The 19,410-nt window shown below is 44.9% G+C and overlaps 1 protein-coding gene across 6 annotated transcripts in view; it reads right to left on the bottom strand.

The window, feature by feature from the left end:
* Tet3 (tet methylcytosine dioxygenase 3) overlaps nt 1–19,410 on the bottom strand; it is a 104,146-nt gene that overhangs the window by 47,328 nt on the left and 37,408 nt on the right. For all 6 annotated transcript variants that reach the window (XM_069989008.1, XM_069989009.1, XM_069989010.1 and 3 more), the window contains one exon: nt 1,352–3,506. In XM_069989008.1, the coding sequence (XP_069845109.1) occupies nt 1,352–3,506 (2,155 nt within the window). The remainder of the gene's footprint in view (nt 1–1,351; nt 3,507–19,410) is intronic.

Genomic DNA, 19,410 nt, shown 5'->3' with positions numbered 1-19,410 from the left:
TTCTTTGTTGGTCACATCTAAAAAGAATGAAGGCAGTGGGACCCATGATCCTGGAGTATGTCTGTGAACTTCTGGCAAGAACCCTGACATGTCTTCACATTATTTCCCAAGTGAGTTCTCACCATTGGCCTCACACCCAGTTAGAGTAGGACAGCCAGCCCAGCTCACCCGCATTTCTTGGGAAGCAGCATCCCAATACATGACAATTTACTTGTGAGAGAACAGCCTGCTTTTTCCATTTGTATATCATGAAGTCACACAAATTCAACCACTTATTGCCAAGCATCAATGTGTTCTGTTAACACACGAAACAAGCAAGTTTTTTACAGAACACTCCATAAACAGTAGAGTGCAGGAACTACCACACCACCACACCAGTGACCTCCTGTGGGATGGCCATGCCCACAACAGAGGTTCCCGAGACCCTCAGTCCCACTTTCTTCCCAGAAAGCAGACATATAAGTTGACTTGGCTTTTTAGTATTCTGACCTGCAGCACAGGTGCTCACATAGCCCATACTTAAGTCTGTTAGAAAGGCTAATTCGGACCCTGACATTACAGTCTTGAGCAATGATAGACTTGGGATTCAAGCCTATCCAAACAAAGTGCACCACCTCCCCCCAAATCTGTGTCCTTAGTACCCATCACCACCAAAGCCAAAATCCAATTGCCCTATCTCTTCCCTGTAAGAGGCACTTGGTTTGCTGCCTTCTCCACCCACACTCAGGGAGGCCCTCATCATTTCTTGCCTAAGTGATAACTTTCTTACAGTTCCAGTATTTCCTTCTTAATACAGGCCAGAACTGTCTTGCTCTCCACCTACTTGCTCTCAAACTCTCAGGAACTTGCTACTACCCACAGTAGAAAGTACAGCTCCTGACCTGGGTTGCTGGGGTCCTGATCAATCCAAAAAGGTGGCTGGAAGGGTAACCTTTTTTTTCTTACCTTTCCTTCCTGCCAGACCAAGGACAGTCCAAACAAGTCTCATCTTTCCACAACCCAAGCTACTCCCTCTCTCTTTCTAGAATGTCTCCTTTCTACCTGATGGGCCTAGAAGGGCTCAACACTGATATCTCCTCCCACAGGAAGCCCTCCTTAATGGCCCCAACTCAATGAGTAGGTATTACACAGAACCTATGCCCACCTCCACCTCCACAGCACACATGCCACAACAGCATTATCACTTTTTCTGCAGTGTCTTTTCTACCAGCCTATTAGCTCATTTCACTGTCCCTAGGATCCAGTGTGGTGATCAGCACACAGTAAATATATGCCAAACCAAAGAGCCTAGAAATCCAAGCCCACTATGCTGCCACCTTTTGCCCTTTCTTGACATCAAGGTTGGACTTACCAACACAATCGCAGGTAGGGAACTCAGCCTGGGCCCTCTTTGCAGGTGTGTCCAGCAGACTCTTGGTGGGTGTGTCCAGGTACTTAAGAGGTGACTCCAAGAAACCACTGAGGGTGGGTGTGAGTGGATTCTCAGCCTTAGTGGGTGTAGCTTCCTGGCTTACTTCCTCTGAATGGAAGCAGGTGGTTGAAAGCACAGTCACAGCTCCTGAAGACTCAATCTTGATCTGCTTGGGAGAGCGGGTGGCAAAAGGGCTTTCAGGGGCTGGGAGACAAGTTGGCTGGTTCTCGGTGTCTTGAATGGGCACAGAAGGGGGGCCAGGAAGCCCAAAGCTATCCCCAAATTCGGCCTCAAACTGCCGGATGAGCTCTTCTAACTTGTCATCGGCAGGGGGAAGGGGGCCAGTGGAGCCTGGCTGCAGTGCTGCCATAGGGCTAGGGGACCTCATTTCCTGAGTAGGGGGCAGCAGGCTGTCCCCGGAGGGACTAGGTGCAAATAGCGCAAGAGAAGGTTCTGGGGGCAAGGGGATGGCAGAGCCCTGTGTGGTAGGAAGAGGGTCAGGGAGAGGGGCTGGTGGAGGTGCCTGCACTTCCTCAGAGGCTGGGGATCTCAGCCCTTCCAGAATGATCTGCCTGAGAGGCAGGAAGAGAGGCTGCACTTCCCGGGACCTGGACTTCTTGATCTGAATTGGCTTTCTGACACTGGGCTTGATCCCAGGGGTTGCTTTCTCCGTTCCCACAAGAGCTCCAGCTGGTGTAGAGGGCTTCTTCTTCTTTTCCTTGGGTGGTCTATCTGGAGGCCGGGGGGCAGGTGAGCTTGGTGGGGCCCACCAGCCAGAAGCAGGAGGCTCTGATGGAGCAGGGAATGAGGCATCACGGGCCTGTTCTAGAAAGAGACTGCGCTTGTGGTGGAGGTGCTGCTGCAGGGCAGTCTGAGCCTTCTGGTGGGTGTCAGGTTCTGATGACGGTGGGGGAGCCTCCCTCTGGAGACTGGGGGATGGTGATGGGGCTGGTGAGGAAGAGGATGCCTCGACTTTGACCTTGGGCTTGGTGGGCAGGGCCTCAGGTCTCTTGAATACTGACTGGATGTAATCACTGGCGCTGCCCAACAGCTGCTCCAGTTCAGCCATGGGGTCAGGGCTGGGGCGGGAGACAGGCCAGGAGTTCCGGGGGTTTGTTGCTGGTGGGGTTTCAGTGCCCCAGGCCTCAGAAAACTCAGTCCTTGGAGTTGCTTGGGGGAAAGCTGGGCTATTGGGAACAAATGGTGGGTGTTCCTCAGGGGGAACCACAGGCCATGAGGGAGCCCGGAGGTAGGACTGGGGGGACCTGAAAGGGGCAGAAGGGGACATGGCCTCAGGGAGGGGACAAGAAGCCTGGGAGGTGGAATGAGAAGGCTGGGGGAGGGCGGAAGAGAGCTGTGTGAGCGCCTCGATGGCGATGGCGGTCTGCAGGCTGATGTTCTTTTCCTTAGCGATGCTCAGGGCACTCTGGGACAGGGGCAGACCCTCCAGGGGAGGTACCTGGGGGACCTCAGCACTAAGGAGTGGCCTGGTGCTGGGTGCTGGGAGGCTAGCATCTCCAGGAGGCAGAGGCCCTGGGAGCCGGGGCCGCTCCTGCCCTCCCTCCATGACCACAGACTTGATCTTCCCCTCCAGCCACTCGAGGTAGTCAGGGCATTCTGGGCCATCGCAGTTGCAGTTGGGTGGTTTCATGCCATGCCGTGCAAGGGCCAGGGCTGTCTGCAGGGTGTCAAGGTCTTCACTGCCAGCAGGGTAGCCTTCAGGCCCTGGCCGGGGGCCCCTGTTGTTGTTCCCAGCCTCACGACTCATCTCACGGTTGAAGGTTTCATAGAGCCGGGTGCTAAGGGCCCCATAAGAGGATACAGCTTCGGCCACAGCCGAAAAGGCCACCAGATCGTGGGCATCTTCCAGGCGAGCAGTGTGGGCTGGGGCTGGGGCTGGGGCAGCGTCCCAGTTGGGCTTCTGGTCTACCCGCCAAGGACCCGCAGCTCCCAGTAGACTGGGTCCGGCGGGCTCTCTAGCACCATTGACCGGCGCCCCTGAGGTGCTTAGCTGCCTTGAGTCCCCATGGTACACTGGCCCTGAGTCCATCTGACCTGGAACAGGTCCATCAACCGGGCTGAGCTCTGAGCCTGTCTGGAGAGAGAGGGAAGAGGAAAAAAGGAGGAAAAAAATGAACCATGCTGTTGGAAAAGCATTTCTCTGCTTCACAGCACCAGGGGCATTTCTAATCCCCATTTCCTTACAAATTCTACTGAACTGACCAAGCCTCAGTTCATCTTCCCACACTCCATTCCTTAGTTGGCTTTACCAGCAAAAATGGGAAAGAAAAACTCTTTAAGAGATCCTGATGTGGAATCTCATGTTGCTCATGCTCTCTGAGAGCCCGAGTTTGACCCCTGACAGGACTCCCACAAAACTAAGATACCAGAAAAAGGTCCTTAATTTACAATGTCCAAAAATCTCACAGGATCCTGTTTGCTTTAATATTTTTTGTCAAGAGGGTAAGAAAACTAACCAAGTTCATATGCTGTTCAGGAGTAAAAAAGGCTGTGTTCCCTCAGCTGACCAGGACTCAGCCATACCATCCTAAGAACCCAAAGTTATCCGGGTGCCAGTGGCTCATGCCTATAATCCTAGCTACTCAGGGGGCTGAGATCTGAGGATCACAGTTCAAAGCCAGCCTAGGCAGGAAAGTCCATGAGACTCTTATCTCCAATAAACCACCAGAAGACCAGAAATGGAGCTGTGGCTCAAGTGGTAGAGAGCTTGCCTTGAGCTGAAGAGCTGAGGGACAGCGCTCAGGCCCAGAGTTCAAGCCCCACAACCAACCCCCCCCCCCAAAAAAGAACCCAAAGTTTCTTGCTCTGTCAAGCCTTTGCTTAAGCACAGGTTGACCTTAGAGTGCTAGTGACATACCCAACCTTCCCTCGAGCCATTGATCACACATATAAACAATACACCTAATGTATACAAAACACACAAAAGAGAAGGCATGACAGAAAGGCCCAATCCAATAAGGTAAAAGCTAATACATAATAAAACTGTTTGCAAGACTTTTTTTTTTCCAGTTTTAAACTCAGAACTTTGCTCTTGTTAAGCAGCCACTGTACCACTTGAGACACATCCTTATCCCTTTTTGCCTTAGTATTTTTCCTCAAACAATCTCTCTTTTCCTCCTCTCCCTGACCGGTGCTTCCCCTCCCCCACCCATCCAGGCTAGTTTGGACTGTGATCATCCTATTTATGCTTCCTGAGTACCTGAGATAACAGGTGTGTACCACCATACCCAGCTCCATACCCAGTCAAGATATGGTCTCAGACTTTTTGTCTGGGCTAGCATTAAACTGTGATTCTTTCAGTCTCCAAGTAGCATGAGCTACAGTGCCTGGCCTGTTTGCAAGCCTAATCTCTTACCAAAAATTTTTCCATAATATAGAACACCAAGGAAAAGCATAGAAGGAATGACAGACTTTGAAAGTCATAGTGGAAGCTGCTAGTAGTAGGTAGAAGACTGATGAAGTACAGATCAGTATACACATGGTCTATGAAAGCCTCTTGAAGATTACTTCATTACAATAGTAACTTCATGGTTGTTACAGTTGGATCTACAATGTTTCCAAGGTTCATTTGTTGAAGGCTTGGTTCCTGGTGGGTGGTGCTTCTGGGAGTTGGTAGAAATTTTAGAAAGTAGGGCCCAATGGGAACATGCCTTTGGAGGGATATTGGTGCCTCTACCCATTTGCCTCTCTCTCTCTCTGCTTCTTGGCCTCCGTGAGAAGAACAATTCTGCTTGCTACATGCGCCTCACTGACATGATGTTCTGCCTTACCCCATGCTCATAGCTATGGGCGAAGTAACTGGACACTGAAATCACTGAAACCATAAGCCAAAATAAATCTTTCATTCTAAGCTGCTTGTCTCAAGTACTTTATCACAAAAATGGGAAGCTGACTAATAGTGGAGAACTCTAGTAGGCATTGCCTTAACCAAATAAGCAAAGTTAGCATCACCAACATCATGTGCCTCTTAATTATACATTGATAACACCAGTCACACAGAACTCCTGCCAAAATCTAGAATCCGGATCTATTCATGAGGAAACGAAAGATAAACCCAAATTGCAGGGTGTTGTACAAAGTATTTAGAATGTTCTCTTCAAAAATCTCAAAGTCAAGAATCTTTTCCAGTTTAGATTCTAAAATGGGGAAAGGTGGCACTATAATACAAAAAAGGTGGTAAAAATATATGGGGACAATAGATAAAATTTGAATATTGACATAGATGATCCTGTGAACATCTTAATCTTCTTGACTTGGATCATCGGACTACAGTTATATGAGAATTGTTCTAACTTTTAGGGTATATACAGAAATATTTAGGATTAAAGAGGCACAGTTTTTCTAACTTAGTCTCAATCAGATTAAAAAATAATTACATTCATAAAAACATGCAGAGAAAATGAAGTAAATGATGCAAAATATCAACTTTTTGAATAGGCTAGAGTTCCAAGAACTATTTTTGCAACTTTGGTATATGTTTCAAAAAAATTCTATCAAAATTAAAAGTTAAAGAGAGTTTAGTCCTTTCGGTAAAACACAAAGTGTTTTAATTGGGTGGTTAAGAGGAAGCCAGATCCAAGACTTTCAGATATGGTGATGATGGGCTCCAAAGTAGTGAAGAAAACTGGGACTTGGGGACAGCCCTTTGGGAGGTGAGACCTGCCCGCAGCTCCTGCTTCATCTCCATCATTGCTCCTGTTCTGGCCACAAAGAATTCTATTTCTCCAATAGGCCTGGTTCTCTAAGATCACCAAGCTTTGTACGTGCAGCTTTTCCAGCATCTTAGATGAATTACTCTGACTTCTCCTTCTAGCACTAGTTTATTATCACCTATTCTCTTACCCAGTTAGCAGATGTTTTTGTGGCCTCTGCCCCTGAGCTCTCAGGACACCCTGTACACTGTGGCTCCCAGCTTCCCATGGTCCCTCTGTGAGCACTTACCACATGCTATAAACTATTTTCTGTTCAAGTAGTTGCCTCCCCCATCTAGTGGTAGCTCCCACAGGCAATGTCCAGATCCTAATGACTTCTATGTCTTCTGCTTGTAGCTGAGGCAACTTCATACTCCTGAGAGAAAGAAAGGCCTCCCTTTCCTATTGGTCATGGAATAGGGCAACCCTTACCAACACTGGTAAAAGACTACCTTTCTAATACCTAGGATGTGCCTAATGACCCAGCACTTCCTTCTTTCTTAGAAACCTACACAGATGTGGCTAGCAGACTACAAAATCTGAAGTGATCAAATTTTACCTACTTCTATACAAAAGACGAGCACATATAACCAAGAGGAAACATGAAAGAATAGCATGGATTTACAAAAACAATGTCAGAAAGACTAATGCTGCATGAGCAGAGGCCTCCCCAAAACGGTCAGGTCAGCTAAACAGAGATTTAAGAAGATATTTTTGGTGTGTGAATAAGAACAAGGAAGGGGTAAGGCTAGCTATGTGCCTCTGAATTTCCTGAAAAAGAAAATGTGTTCATAACTTTGGACAAAAAAGCTCAGGAACATTGCCCAGGCCCAGAGTTCAAGCTCCAGGATTGGTGTGTAGATGTGCATGTGTGTGCACACACAATGCTTTCAGACTAAAAAGAGAAGAGAAAAAAATAGATGTAGGTTATGAGGTGAAGGAAGTGAAGCTAATATGGATGGGAGATTTCAAGAAACCCTAAGTACCAGTTTCCTGGCCAACAGATCCCACCATTTCTCAACACCTGCCAATCCTGGAATAAACTCACCAGCAGGAGAAGCTGCCAACAGGCACAGTGTGAAAGCATCATTTCTAACACCTAGTCCACCGATATGAAGAATCCAGTTGGATTCCTGAATGAGTAAACAGAGGAAGCACAAAGAGCCTGGTTCTATGGCAAACCATGCCTCGTGTCATATAATCAGTAGACAAGTAGATGGAGAGATACTATGGCGGATAGTTCACAAATCTGGGGCCAAATATGCCTCATATTTTACTTGGCCCATACAGTACTAGTATTTTTTTGCCGAAATTAAAAAAAAAATCAACCTGCAAATAAAATCTGGATTTTCTTGAAGGTTCATTTTGCCCTGGAAAATCTGTTAACAGAGCAGTGGCTACTGGTTACACAGATCATAATGTCTCCACTTCACACCCGATTTCACCATCCACGTTGCTTTCTACGAATCAAGGCCAGAGGTCAGGGATTGATTACTTACTAATTGCCTGAATTAATTATCACATCATTCACTGTGCTACTTGCCAAGCCCTTGCAAGCATTTAAGTTTGCAATTTGGTCTGTAGATGGTCAGGTTTCATAAGGTCTGCTGTGACCCCTTTGAAGCAAGCTACATAGAGTTAGGGGCTCACTAATGGCTAGAGGGTCATATGCAAATGATACAAGTGGTGTATTAGCTGGTGAAGGGGAAATCTCGAGTAGTCTGCAACAGGGCTATGTTCTTGGACCAGTCCTATTTGACATATTTAAGCAATAACAATAGAGAAGGCTGGGAAGGTGGCTCCGTGGTAGAGTGCTTGCCTTGCATGCATGAGGCCCTGGGTTCGATTCCTCAGCACCACAGCCTTGAGCTGAAGAGCTGAGGGACAGCGCCCAGGCCCAGAGTTCAGGCCCCAGGACAAAAAAAAAAAAAAAAAACCAATAGAGAAGGCACACTTATTGAGGAGGCAGATGTTGAAAACAGGAAGGATAAACTGAGTACCAGATGCCGAAAGGTCAACAGGCTAGAGATAAAAGCTTAACAGGGAAAACAGAGTCCCATACTAAGGTCCTAAACTACATCATGCAAACAACAGATAGGAGAAGCAAATAACAATGTCAGTAGTGTGCATTAAATGTATTAGGAAGTAAGAAAGATAAAAAGATGACAGTTAACTGATGGTACACTCAGTACGATGTGATATAGCAGTTTCAGTCTGCAACTCATGGTTTATTCAAACTTTCTGACTACAATGAATGGTAAGAAATACATTTTATACTGCAATCAATTAGATATAATACTTCCCCCCCAATACTAGATGAATTAATATGCCTTTTTCTTTTCTTTCCTTCCTGTTTAAGGCAGGCTGAAACCTCTTCTTTTTCTTTCTGCAGTACTGGGCTTTGAGTTGAGCTTCATGTTTGCTAGCTAGGAGCTCTATTGCTGAGATACACATCCAGCTCTTTTTTGGCTGGTTATTTTTTTTTTTTTTTTTTGGTCGGCCGTGGGGCTTGAACTCTGGGCCTGGGCGCTGTCCCTCAGCTCTTCAGCTCAAGGCGAGCGCTCTACCACTTGAGCTACAGCGCCACTTCTGGTTTTCTGGTGGTTTATTGGAGATAGGAGTTTCACGGTCTCTCTTGCCCGGGCTGGCTTTGAACCGCGATCCTCAGATCTCAGCCTCCTGAGTAGCTAGGATTACAGGCGTGAGCCACCAACGCCCGGCTTGGCTGGTTATTTTTGAGATGGGCAGTACTTCCTGCTCAGGCATGCACCTGGACCATAATCAGCCTACTTTGGGCTTCCTGTTGTAGCTGGGATGACAGGTACACACTACCATGCCCAGCTTATTTTTTCTGCCTGGGTAGGTCTGAAATAATGGTCCTCCCAATCTCAGTCTGGCTCAGACTGTAGTCTTTCAAGTTGAATAGACAGATCCCACAGTTTGACAACACACATGGCAGATGTGTGTGACAGCACTGCTCTGCCCAGCCTGTACTTTAACATAGGCTCCTATGTGGAGCAACATTCTCCAAGGACACAGAGGAAAAAAAGCAGGACAGCTCTAATTGTAACAATCGCCATAAATATACACAACTATAATTTGTCAATAAAAACAAGTAATGCAAGGAAGAAGTTCCATTTGGTTGTAGAATAGAATTAGACTTGTTTTGAGTTGCCCTGAAGGGTGGAATTTAAAAATGGATGAAGTTTTGTGCACAGAGAATTTAGTCTCCATTTAGGGAAGAATTTTCTTAATATTCCAATACTCAAAAATGCAATGAACCCAATCCCTCTAACAGCCAAGAAGTAATGAGTTCTTCTCCATGGAGATAGTGACATGGAAACCCAGCAGCTGTCTGGCAAGTATCAGCAGGGAGGCAGGGCAATGCAGGGAAAGGAAGGAGGTCAGTTCAGGTCCTTTCAGACTCCCAGCTCAGATCTGTTCAATCCTAAACCCCTTACTTTCTCCCTTGGAACTGTAAGGATGTTCATCCATATAGGCATCCTGCCTAGACTTCTCAACTGTTCTAACTCCAACCCCAAGGGGTAGTCTTTCTAAAACGGAATAAACTCTCCATCTCCTTTTCCAACTTTTCTACTTTTGTACCCACCAATGTTTCCCACCTAAACATTACATGTGGTCTCACAACAAACCCAGTCATCAGAGCCAAACGGCCCTAAATATGAACTGTTTATCTCCTTCCACTCCATACCTTCCCTTCCCTCCTAATCAGGCCTTTGTGTATGTGTGCATGTATGTATGCATGCATATGTGTGTATATGTGTGTGTGCACGCATGTATGTGTTCATGTGCATGCTGGTCAGTGCCTTGGCACTGTCCCTGAACTTCTTTTCTCAAGGCTAGTATTCTACCACTTGAGCCACAGATCCATGTTTGGCTTTTTTGGTGGCTAATTGGAGATAAGTATCTCATGGACTTGACTATCTGGGCTGGCTTCAAACCTCAATCCTCAGATCTCAGCCTTTTGAGTGGCTAGGATTACAGGCATGAACCACTGGCACCCAGCTCATGCATATTTTTCAAATGTCCCATGCAACAGTGACTCCTTTAAGGAATTCTATACACCTTACCCCCTCTTCCACCAAAGACACAGACATACTCATACTCACTTTTCCACCTACCGAGAACATACCTCACCCTCCCTGTACAGTCCCAGCCATCAATTTCTACCTGTGTTCAGATTTTAAGAACTATTTTAAAGATGCACATTAGTGCTTAGTATGCATAGCAGGGAGGAGTTTGTTTCTTTTACGAGGGCATGCATGCATCCAGAAAAGTTCATCTGTAAAGGTGGACAGGCATGTGAACGAAGAGGAGGAGGCTGAGGAGGAGGAATTCCAGACGAAAGGGAGAGCATATGCAAAAGGCATAGTCATAGCCAGGGGCTGGTGACTCATGCTATATTTAATCCTAACAACTCAGCAGGCTGAGATCTGAGGATCATGGCTCAAAGCAAGGCTGTGTGACACTTATCTTTGCTTATCTTTAATAAAGTACTAAAAAGTGCAAAGTGGAGCTGTGGCTCAAGTGGTAGAGCTCTAGCTTTGAGCAAAAAATACTCAAGGATAGCATCCAAACCCTGAGTTCAAGCCCCAGGACCAACAAAAACCTACAGTCAATGCTGGACACTGGTGGCTCATGCAGGAGGCTGAGATCTGAGGATCATGGTTCAAAACCAGCTGGAGCAGGAAAGTCCATGAGACTCTCAGAAATTTAGAAGTAGTGCTGTGGCTCAAATGGTAAAGCACTAGCCTTGAGCTGGAGAGCTGAGAGGCAGTGCCCAGGCTCAGAGTTCAAGCCCCACGACTAACAAATAAAAACAAGAAAAAAAAGATCAAAAATGAACTATACAACTTTTGGGTGGGGGACAGGAGGGAAAACTGGGAGAGAATGAAGGAAAGGATGACACTGTCCATAAAGAAATGTACTCATTACCTGACTTATGAAATGATAACCCCTCTGTATATCACTTTTATAATAACATTTTTTTAAAACCCACAGTCATAATGAACTCAGGCAGGCCTGGGGATGAACTCCCTCAAAAGGGAGGAGGCAAGCATGTGGGTCACAGCATGAATACCACAGAAATACCAGATAGTCTAATACCACTGTCCAAATCTATGAGAGTAAAGGCCTGAACTAGGGCACTGGCAGGGAAATGGGGATGAAACACAGTTAAGGAGGTAAAATGTAACTGTAAAGGAGTAAGACAGGAAGAAAATCAACAAATTCTTTTTCTGCATATCCCCAAATCCGCAGTCCCCACCCATGGCCTCATTCTGTTAGGGACCTTTATAGAAGGCTATGTGACTAACTCCCCTCATCTTAGGGCAACAGGGACTTACACCAGGAAAACTGAAAGGTGGTAAAAATTAGTCAGGCAGAGAAATATCTTTCTACAATCCAAGCAAGAAGAGACCTAAGCCCTTAGTTTACTACTTGAGAAGCTGATGTGTACACACAGCTTTGTCACCTAAGTTACAGCTCTCACCTTCCACTAGATCCTAGGAACTTCTATCAGGAGCCCTTGCATCCTGCTTGGTAAATATTCATCTACCACCTCCTCAGCAGCAAACTCCCTTCCTAGATTTCCAAATCCTCACTAGCCCTTAGACATCTGCAGGGATTCAACAGTGGCAGCTTGCCACTAGATGTGGGGCAAAGCTGAACAATAGTGGCACTCCACTCCCCAACCCTTTATTTGGCCACCATGAGGAGTACAGAAATGACACCAGCTTCCCAAATCTTTCCTAATTCACAGAGTAACAACATGTGGAGACAGATTAGCAGTTCTCTACTAAAGGGAAATAGAAGGGAGGAGGGAATATTAAAGACATTTTCTTGGAAGAGCAAAGTCTTCATTGATCATTCTTTCTTAGGCCCTCTGAGAAAGTGAAGTTGGGGAGGAACAGAGTCCGGAGGGGTGGCTTAGTACTGTCAGCAATTATACACCATGTCAGAAGAAACATGTTCAGCCAGAAAGAATAAACCTGCTACCAACCTCCTCAGTGGCCTGTGCTCTAAAATGGAATCTCTAAGAGTGAATTCTCATGTGACTCCAAGATAATGGTGGCTGCTTCCTTGCCAGCTGGCTACTAAATCCCACTTGGAGCTTTCCCAGCCACATATCCCACCAGCTCTTCTCCTCTGCTCAGACAACAGCTGTTTAGGGTTTGAACGTTGCAGCTCCACCCTTTCCTTCAGTCCCACAGTTCAGCATTCACCTCCACATGAAGCGAAATCCTTCCTTCGTCCCCCAAATGAGTAGCCCCATTCTCTCTAATAGCATACAGGTCATATTTATGGCATAGTCTGTCTGGAGCTGATCAATTATTTATCCCTTAAGAATATCCTCCCTCCTGGGATTTACTGACAAAGCCAATCTGTAAGCGGAGATAGAGTTCTAGGAGACCCTTGCAGAGGATGTGTACATTTGTCTGCTTTTGCAGAAGAGAGGAAGGACAAGTGAGAGTGAGAGCATGCACGTGCATGCATGAGAGAGAGAGACAGAGACAGAGAGAGACAGAGACAGAGAGAGAGACAGAGACAGAGACTTAGATTGAGACAGAAAGTGCATGTGGGCATGTGCACACACATGCACACACACGTGCGTGCACACACTAGCCAGATGGGTGTAAACCTCTACTACCAAACTGGTCCTGTCTGAGGCAGAAAACCCAAGAGGGTTATGTCTAACTTCTGGAACCACCATGTGCTATTGGAGGGCATTTTTATGTGAGGGGAAAAGTGGTTTTTGTGGTTACTAGGTACATATCTGTAAAACATTTTGAAATCTAATGTTTTTCCTACTACAAAATGGAAAGATACAGAAGACCTTTCAGTATCTAGGAGGATGCTCAAGAGAATGCTGAAATGAGCCTAATTCCCCTAGTTAACTATATCTGGCAAAAGTACAAACTTTTCATGCCTTCTGACCTAGCAATAATAAATGTGGCTCCCAACAAGAAAGGAAAAGAATGTTGAAACAGGAAAAGTCTTCAAAATTCTTGATGGAATACCCTTATGAGATGATGTATTTTGCTAATTATTTCACATTCATTTATCTCATTTAATTATCACTAATTATTGAGTAGACACCTTAGATAAAGAAATGAATACAGAAGTTAAGTAACACCTCTGGATCACACAGTAAGCCAGAAAAGTGGTACTGCTAAGTACTAAGTACTACTAAAAACTCTTAATTTTACTTCAGGAAACGCAAAAATAAGACAACAGTTACATGTAAAAAAGATTTTCTCTGAAGCATTAACAGAAACATTAGTGTTTCAACAACAGAAGTATAGTTTTTAAGAGTTCTTCATGAAAATAAAATGGGGAATAAACACATGAAAACACTCATCTTTATTAATAATTAGAGAGCTACAAAATAAGACCACAATGAGGCTAGATATGATTGTTTATTCCTGTAATAACAGTTCTTAAGAGGCTGAGGCAGGAGGATTGCAAGTTTGAGGCCATACTACATAATGAGACCCTGTCAGGGAAGGAAAGAAGGAAGGAAGGAAGCAAACAAGCAAACAAGCATATTGAGATTCCATTCTATATGCATCATATAGTAAGAACATTTGGTTTGAATCTTGCACCCACAACTTACTAGTTGTGTGAGCTTAAACAATCTCTCCGTGCCTGCATTTCCTCATCTGTAAATTGGACACTAATAACAGTACCTATCTAACAAAGCTGTCAGGAGGATTCAACAAACACACAAAAAAAGCACTTGTAACAGCACAGGTGATACAATAAGCACCAAGAGACTATTCTAGTTTAACACCAAGGGCCGCTGGGGTTTAGCAGCAGCCTTTCCTAGCAAGAAGGCAAAACAAGAAGGAAAGTTTTATGGACTACATGCACATAGATACAACAGTATTACTCATAAACACTAAAGCGTGGAAATATTCTAAATGTTCATCAACCACAGAATATGCAACTCAATAGTATACAGCAGCAAGAATGAACAAACCACAAATGAACCTCAGCAATTTTGATTTTTTTAACACACTTTGAAGGACTGAATACATTCTGCTGATTTTATAGTGCTCTAATAAACAAGCCAAGTTAAATGTAAAGGAATGTAAGCACATGATGAAAACTTTAAAAGGCAAAAGGAAAGTAAGCACAAAAATTCAAGGCAATGGTTATCTGAGGATGAAGCTAAGAGATGGACTGGAAGAAAACACATGGGCAGTTTCAGTAATGTTGAAAGCATCCTACTTAACAAGAGTAGGGAGTTCACATGTGGTTTTCATATTGTTATGCTTTTGTCTGTTTAATATATACACATTAAAAATACAAAATATACACATATAAATACTAAGTCTAGCGTGTTTATATACATATGAAAAATTATGACATTTCATAAGTAGATGTACAGCTGTTTAAAATGATAAAATATAGGAACATAAGAACACAGGGAAATGTGTTAAAAAGACAATGTATTTGAACTACTTACATAGATACTTTGCTAAGGTTTTTTGATGGGGGAAGTGAGTACAATTTAAAGTGGGGGAAAAAAATTCAGGATTCAAGATAATGCCCAATTTAACGAATCAACTCCTTCATTAACAACACATATATAAAACATCAAAAGAATACACAGAAATGTGAGCAATGCTTACCTCTGGGTGGTAGAGAATGAATATACTTTCTTGTTCATAGCCTCCAAAACTTATTGTACTTCATTTTCAGGGAGAAGGGCTTAAGAACAGAGAACCTACCCGCATGGTTGAAGCCTGTGCAAATGTTACTCACTTGTGAACAAGACTAGAAGGAAGCCTCTGGGGACAGGAATTTGTGGGTGAGGTTTTTCGTGCTATTTCTGTTGCTAGAGTTGTTTGCTTTACAACACACACAGAGGCAGCAGATCACACACACACACACACACACACACACACACACACGCAGAGGTAAGAAAGCTGAGCAGATGTCTAAAAGATAAAGAGCACTGGAGAACGCGCCGATTCAGTGGGGAGAGAGGAACCAGAGCCACAGCCCGGCTGCGCACCCTCCTCCCCCAGCCTCTTAGCCTGCGGCCAGGGGGCAGAGAATCCAGCTCTCAGGGCAGATGCACACCCCTGGCCTCACGCAGCTCCTGGCGGCCCGGCCAGAGGCCAGCAGGAGGAAATGGAGCCCGACCACATCTGAAGCCTGGCAAAAAGCTGCTGCCTTCCGAGGCAGCCAGCACACAAGAACCAGGTCGTGACGCGCGCAGACGGCTCCCCCACCCCTCTGCCCCCCAGGCCAGGACTCCCCGGGCAAGCACGCAGCCCCAGAGCCGGGGGCCATCCGCCCAGCCACGCCGTGCACGTCCCTCCGCCAGAAGAGCCCCCATCAGCTCCGGGTGGGGCGGGGCATCCGCACAGCCACGCCCACCCAGCTGCCCACACCCAGCCCTCACCAGCACCTCCAGCTCTAAAAGCCTAAGGAAACCAGAAAGCAAACATCTCCAGCGCCACAGTTCCCTGACAGAGAGCCAGCCAGCCCTTGGCAAATGGCCCCATGCACGTTTCCTGAAGGGGCCTCAAATCTCTCAAAACTCAGGGTTAGTTAAGGGGGTAGGGTTAGGGAGGTGGAAGATAACAGCTCCAGAAGTGCTACTTGCAAGCGGGGTTAAAGCAAACACTTCTTCTTTAAATGTAAGTTTCTCATTCTTCAGCAGACCGCATCTATTTTAGCAGATGAGCAAATGAGGCACAGAGAGAATGACCAACTCGAAGGCTCAAAATTGGCAAGTGGTAAAAATTGGATCCAACATCCTCTGCACTCATGTGGAGATCCATGGCCTCCCAGCTACCAAGTTCTAATCATTCTTTTGGAGAATGAGCTCCCACGTTTGCAGGAGGAGATAATAACCATTAATGGACGTCAACTCACCCCCCAAAGCACTGATGAGTTTGCCCCCTCCTCACCTATTCCTTCCTCAAGAACTCAAAAGGCTCAATGCTGTTGGCTCGTGTCTACAATCCTAACTACTTAGGACGCTGAGACTTGGAACCACCCCAGGCAGAAAAGTCCAATACATTCCACCTCCAAAATAATCAAGGAGGTGTGACTTGAGCCAGCATGAGCAAGTGGAAGGTCCGGGAGTTGTAGCTTCCAGAGTCCTAAGATCAGTACCATAAGAACAAAAAAGACTCAAGAGGGCTTAAATTCATTTAAAAAGCAATGGCTCTAAAATCTGGAGGAAAATTAATTTGGGGCAAAGAAAGAGGCATCTACTAATCAGTCATAAGACCAACCTTACCCAGTGGGCTAAGAAATATAAAAGGACATTTCTGCCATTAGAAATGTGCTGCTTGTCAAGAAATCAAGAAATCAAGGAATGCAAATAAATACGCTTTATTCTAAACCTCCACTCCTGAAGAAATCATACATCTCAGTATAAAGCCTCATTATCTAATCACTGCTAGTCTGTGAGCCCAGAGAACTGAAAGATGATAGTAATTAGGCATTTCAAAGTCTTATACTCAACAGTGGAGAAAAAGAGAAGAGGACCCTTATTGCCACCTCATCCATGATCTGCCCCAAGAGTCAGAAGTGAAGAAGAAAATAGTCCTGTGGCAGACACCACTTTCCCTATTGCTCACTCCCTCCCTAGGTTTATGTGACTCTGTTGAATTCTAGTTGTCTTCTGTTCTCCCAGACCACCTTCATTCTCTCAAGGAGCTACTCTCCATCCTCCCCATTTCTTCCTCTCAGCAATCCACATTCCACCTGGAAACTCCACCTCTATACAATGCTCTGCCAAAAGCTTCCTTTCTCCTTGACTGCCCTCCAGCTACTAGACATTATTCCACTTGGATGCATCTGAAGCCTGAACACTTAAACCTATTTTAACACACGCGATCCCTTTTCCCAGCAACTTCTCTGAACATCCCTTTTTTAAAAACTCATATTAAGAGCCATAATCCCGCCAGGTACCAGTGGCTCACACCTATAATCCTAGCTCCTCAGGAGGCTGAAAGCTGAGAATCCCAGTTCAAAGCCAGCCCAGACAGGAAAGTCTGTGGGACTCTTATCTCCAATAAACCACCAGAAAACCAGAAGTGGCACTGTGGCTCAAATGGTCGAGTGCTAGCCTTGAGCTGAAGAGCGTAGAGACAGCACTCAGGCCCAGAGTTCAAGTCCTATGACCAACCAAAAAAAAGAGAGCCATAGTCCTGGACATCACCATCAATGCTTCTTTATGTTTCCACATGTGAAACATCCCCAAACCTGCCAAGCATGCCTGCTGTGAGCATTTCAGATCTGCTTTCACTCAAGTGGCTTAATATCTTTCTCTTTTTTGGTAATACTGGGGTTTGAACTTGGGGCCTCGTGTTTGTACTCTTACTCCTGTGATAACACTTCTAGCCCTGTTTTGTGATTTTGGTTTTTTTAATCTTTTTTTTTTTTTTTTTGGTCAGTCATGGGGCTTGAACTCAGGGCCTGGGCTCTGTCCTTGAGCTTTTCTGCCCAAGATAGTGCTCTACCATTTTGAACTACAGCTCCACTTTTGTTTTTCTGCCCAGACTGGCATTGAACTACCAACCTCAGATCTTAGCCTCCTGAGTAGCTAGGATTACAGGCATGAGCCTCTGGTACCCAGCTCTGCTGTTTATTTTTGAGGTAGGGTCTTGCTTCTAGCATGCTTGGGTATAATCCACGTGTGCCAGCCTTTCCATTATAGTTAAGATAAATGAAATGACGCAGGCCCCACTGTATCAAGCTCTCCATTGGTAAAGGGTTTTATGAGCTTTTCTGCTGGGGCTGGCTTCAAACGGAGGTCCTCTCAATCTCAACCTCCCAAACAGCTAGAATAATAGGAGTAAGCCACTGGCACCTGGCATCAGCTGCCTTAATCTCTTGACTTCTCAAGGGACAATACTGGGGTTGGAGGTGTGGCTCAGTTGATAGAACACCAGCCAATGAACAAAAGTGTCAAGTACTGAGTTCAAGTCCCCATCTTAGACCTAAAAAAAAAGAAAAAGAAAAAAGGGGAGAACAATACCGGTAGGAGTACCTTGATTGGTCACGCCCCCCTCAGACACCATGAGATTCATTCAATCCACTGAGCTCAGACATTCAGATCCTAACTCCCAGGCCAGGGTTCCTCCAACACACAATTTCAATCTTACCTTTTGGATTGAATAGTAAAAATAAAGGCAGATTAATAGATTAATGTAGATGAATGAATGTATCAAGGACAATAAAAACCATTCCAAGGAATGGGGCTGATTGTAGGAACTTCGGTTAATAAACCTACATTTGTAAAAAGTCTTCTTGAGCCAGGTACATAATGGCTCACACCTGTAATGCTAGCTACTGAGGAAGCTGAGCTCTGAGGATCTCCATTGAAAGCCAGCCAAGGCAGAAAAGTCCCTGAGACTCTTATTTCCAATTAACCACCAAGAAGCCAGAAGTGGAGCTGTGGCTCAAGTGAACACAAAGCTCAGGGACAGCACCCAGGCCCTGAGTTCAAACCCCAGGACAAGCACACATACACATCTTTTCTATACATTAGTGAAAACTGAAAATTCAGTATAATGGGAATGTTTTAGAATATTAACTCCTCATCAAAACCCTTAAATACCAAGGGAAAAAACTAGATGAAATAGAAAATAAATCAGCAGAATATCACATTGTACATAAGTTATGATTACAACCATTTAAAACTATGCAGGCAGATGACAAAAGACAATTTAATTTTTTCAAAAGTAAGAGTAACTGTGGTAGCTCCACAAAATTATGTTGTTATCAACACACACATTAGAACAATCATTCCTTTCTTTTCTTTTCTTTTTTAGTTCCAAGACTGGAACTGGAACTAGGTACCTGACACATGCTCATTGGGCTAGTGTTCTACCATGCCTCCAACCCCACAATCATGCCTTTTTTTTAAAAAAAAAATCTGTTTACATATAATTACATACTCATTCACTTATCCCTCTACCATTTATTAAATCAGTACCACTTTTAGGCATTGGGGGATGCAGTGTGGTGAAGGACCAGAGTTCTTTCCTCTAGGACCAGCTCTTTGTTAGATGTCTGAATTTGTCTTAGATCCATTGAAGTTTCTTTAGGAACTTATACTGTACAGCTACTACTAAAATGTATGTGGCAATATAAGCCTATTTTACATATTTTGTGGCTTTAAATATGTAATGAATGAAAAGTGACACTAACTGTGAACATATGTCCAAGTGAAATTGCCTTTTGTATAGTTTCTGGTAGGCTATTAAAGGCATGCTATAAACTCATTACAGAGGC

Source organism: Dipodomys merriami, unplaced genomic scaffold (assembly GCF_024711535.1).
Source record: "Dipodomys merriami isolate MVZ:Mamm:240054 unplaced genomic scaffold, mDipMer1.0.p SCAF_37, whole genome shotgun sequence".
Taxonomy (NCBI): Eukaryota; Metazoa; Chordata; class Mammalia; order Rodentia; family Heteromyidae; genus Dipodomys; species Dipodomys merriami.
This window is presented reverse-complemented; position numbering and strand designations above follow the sequence as displayed.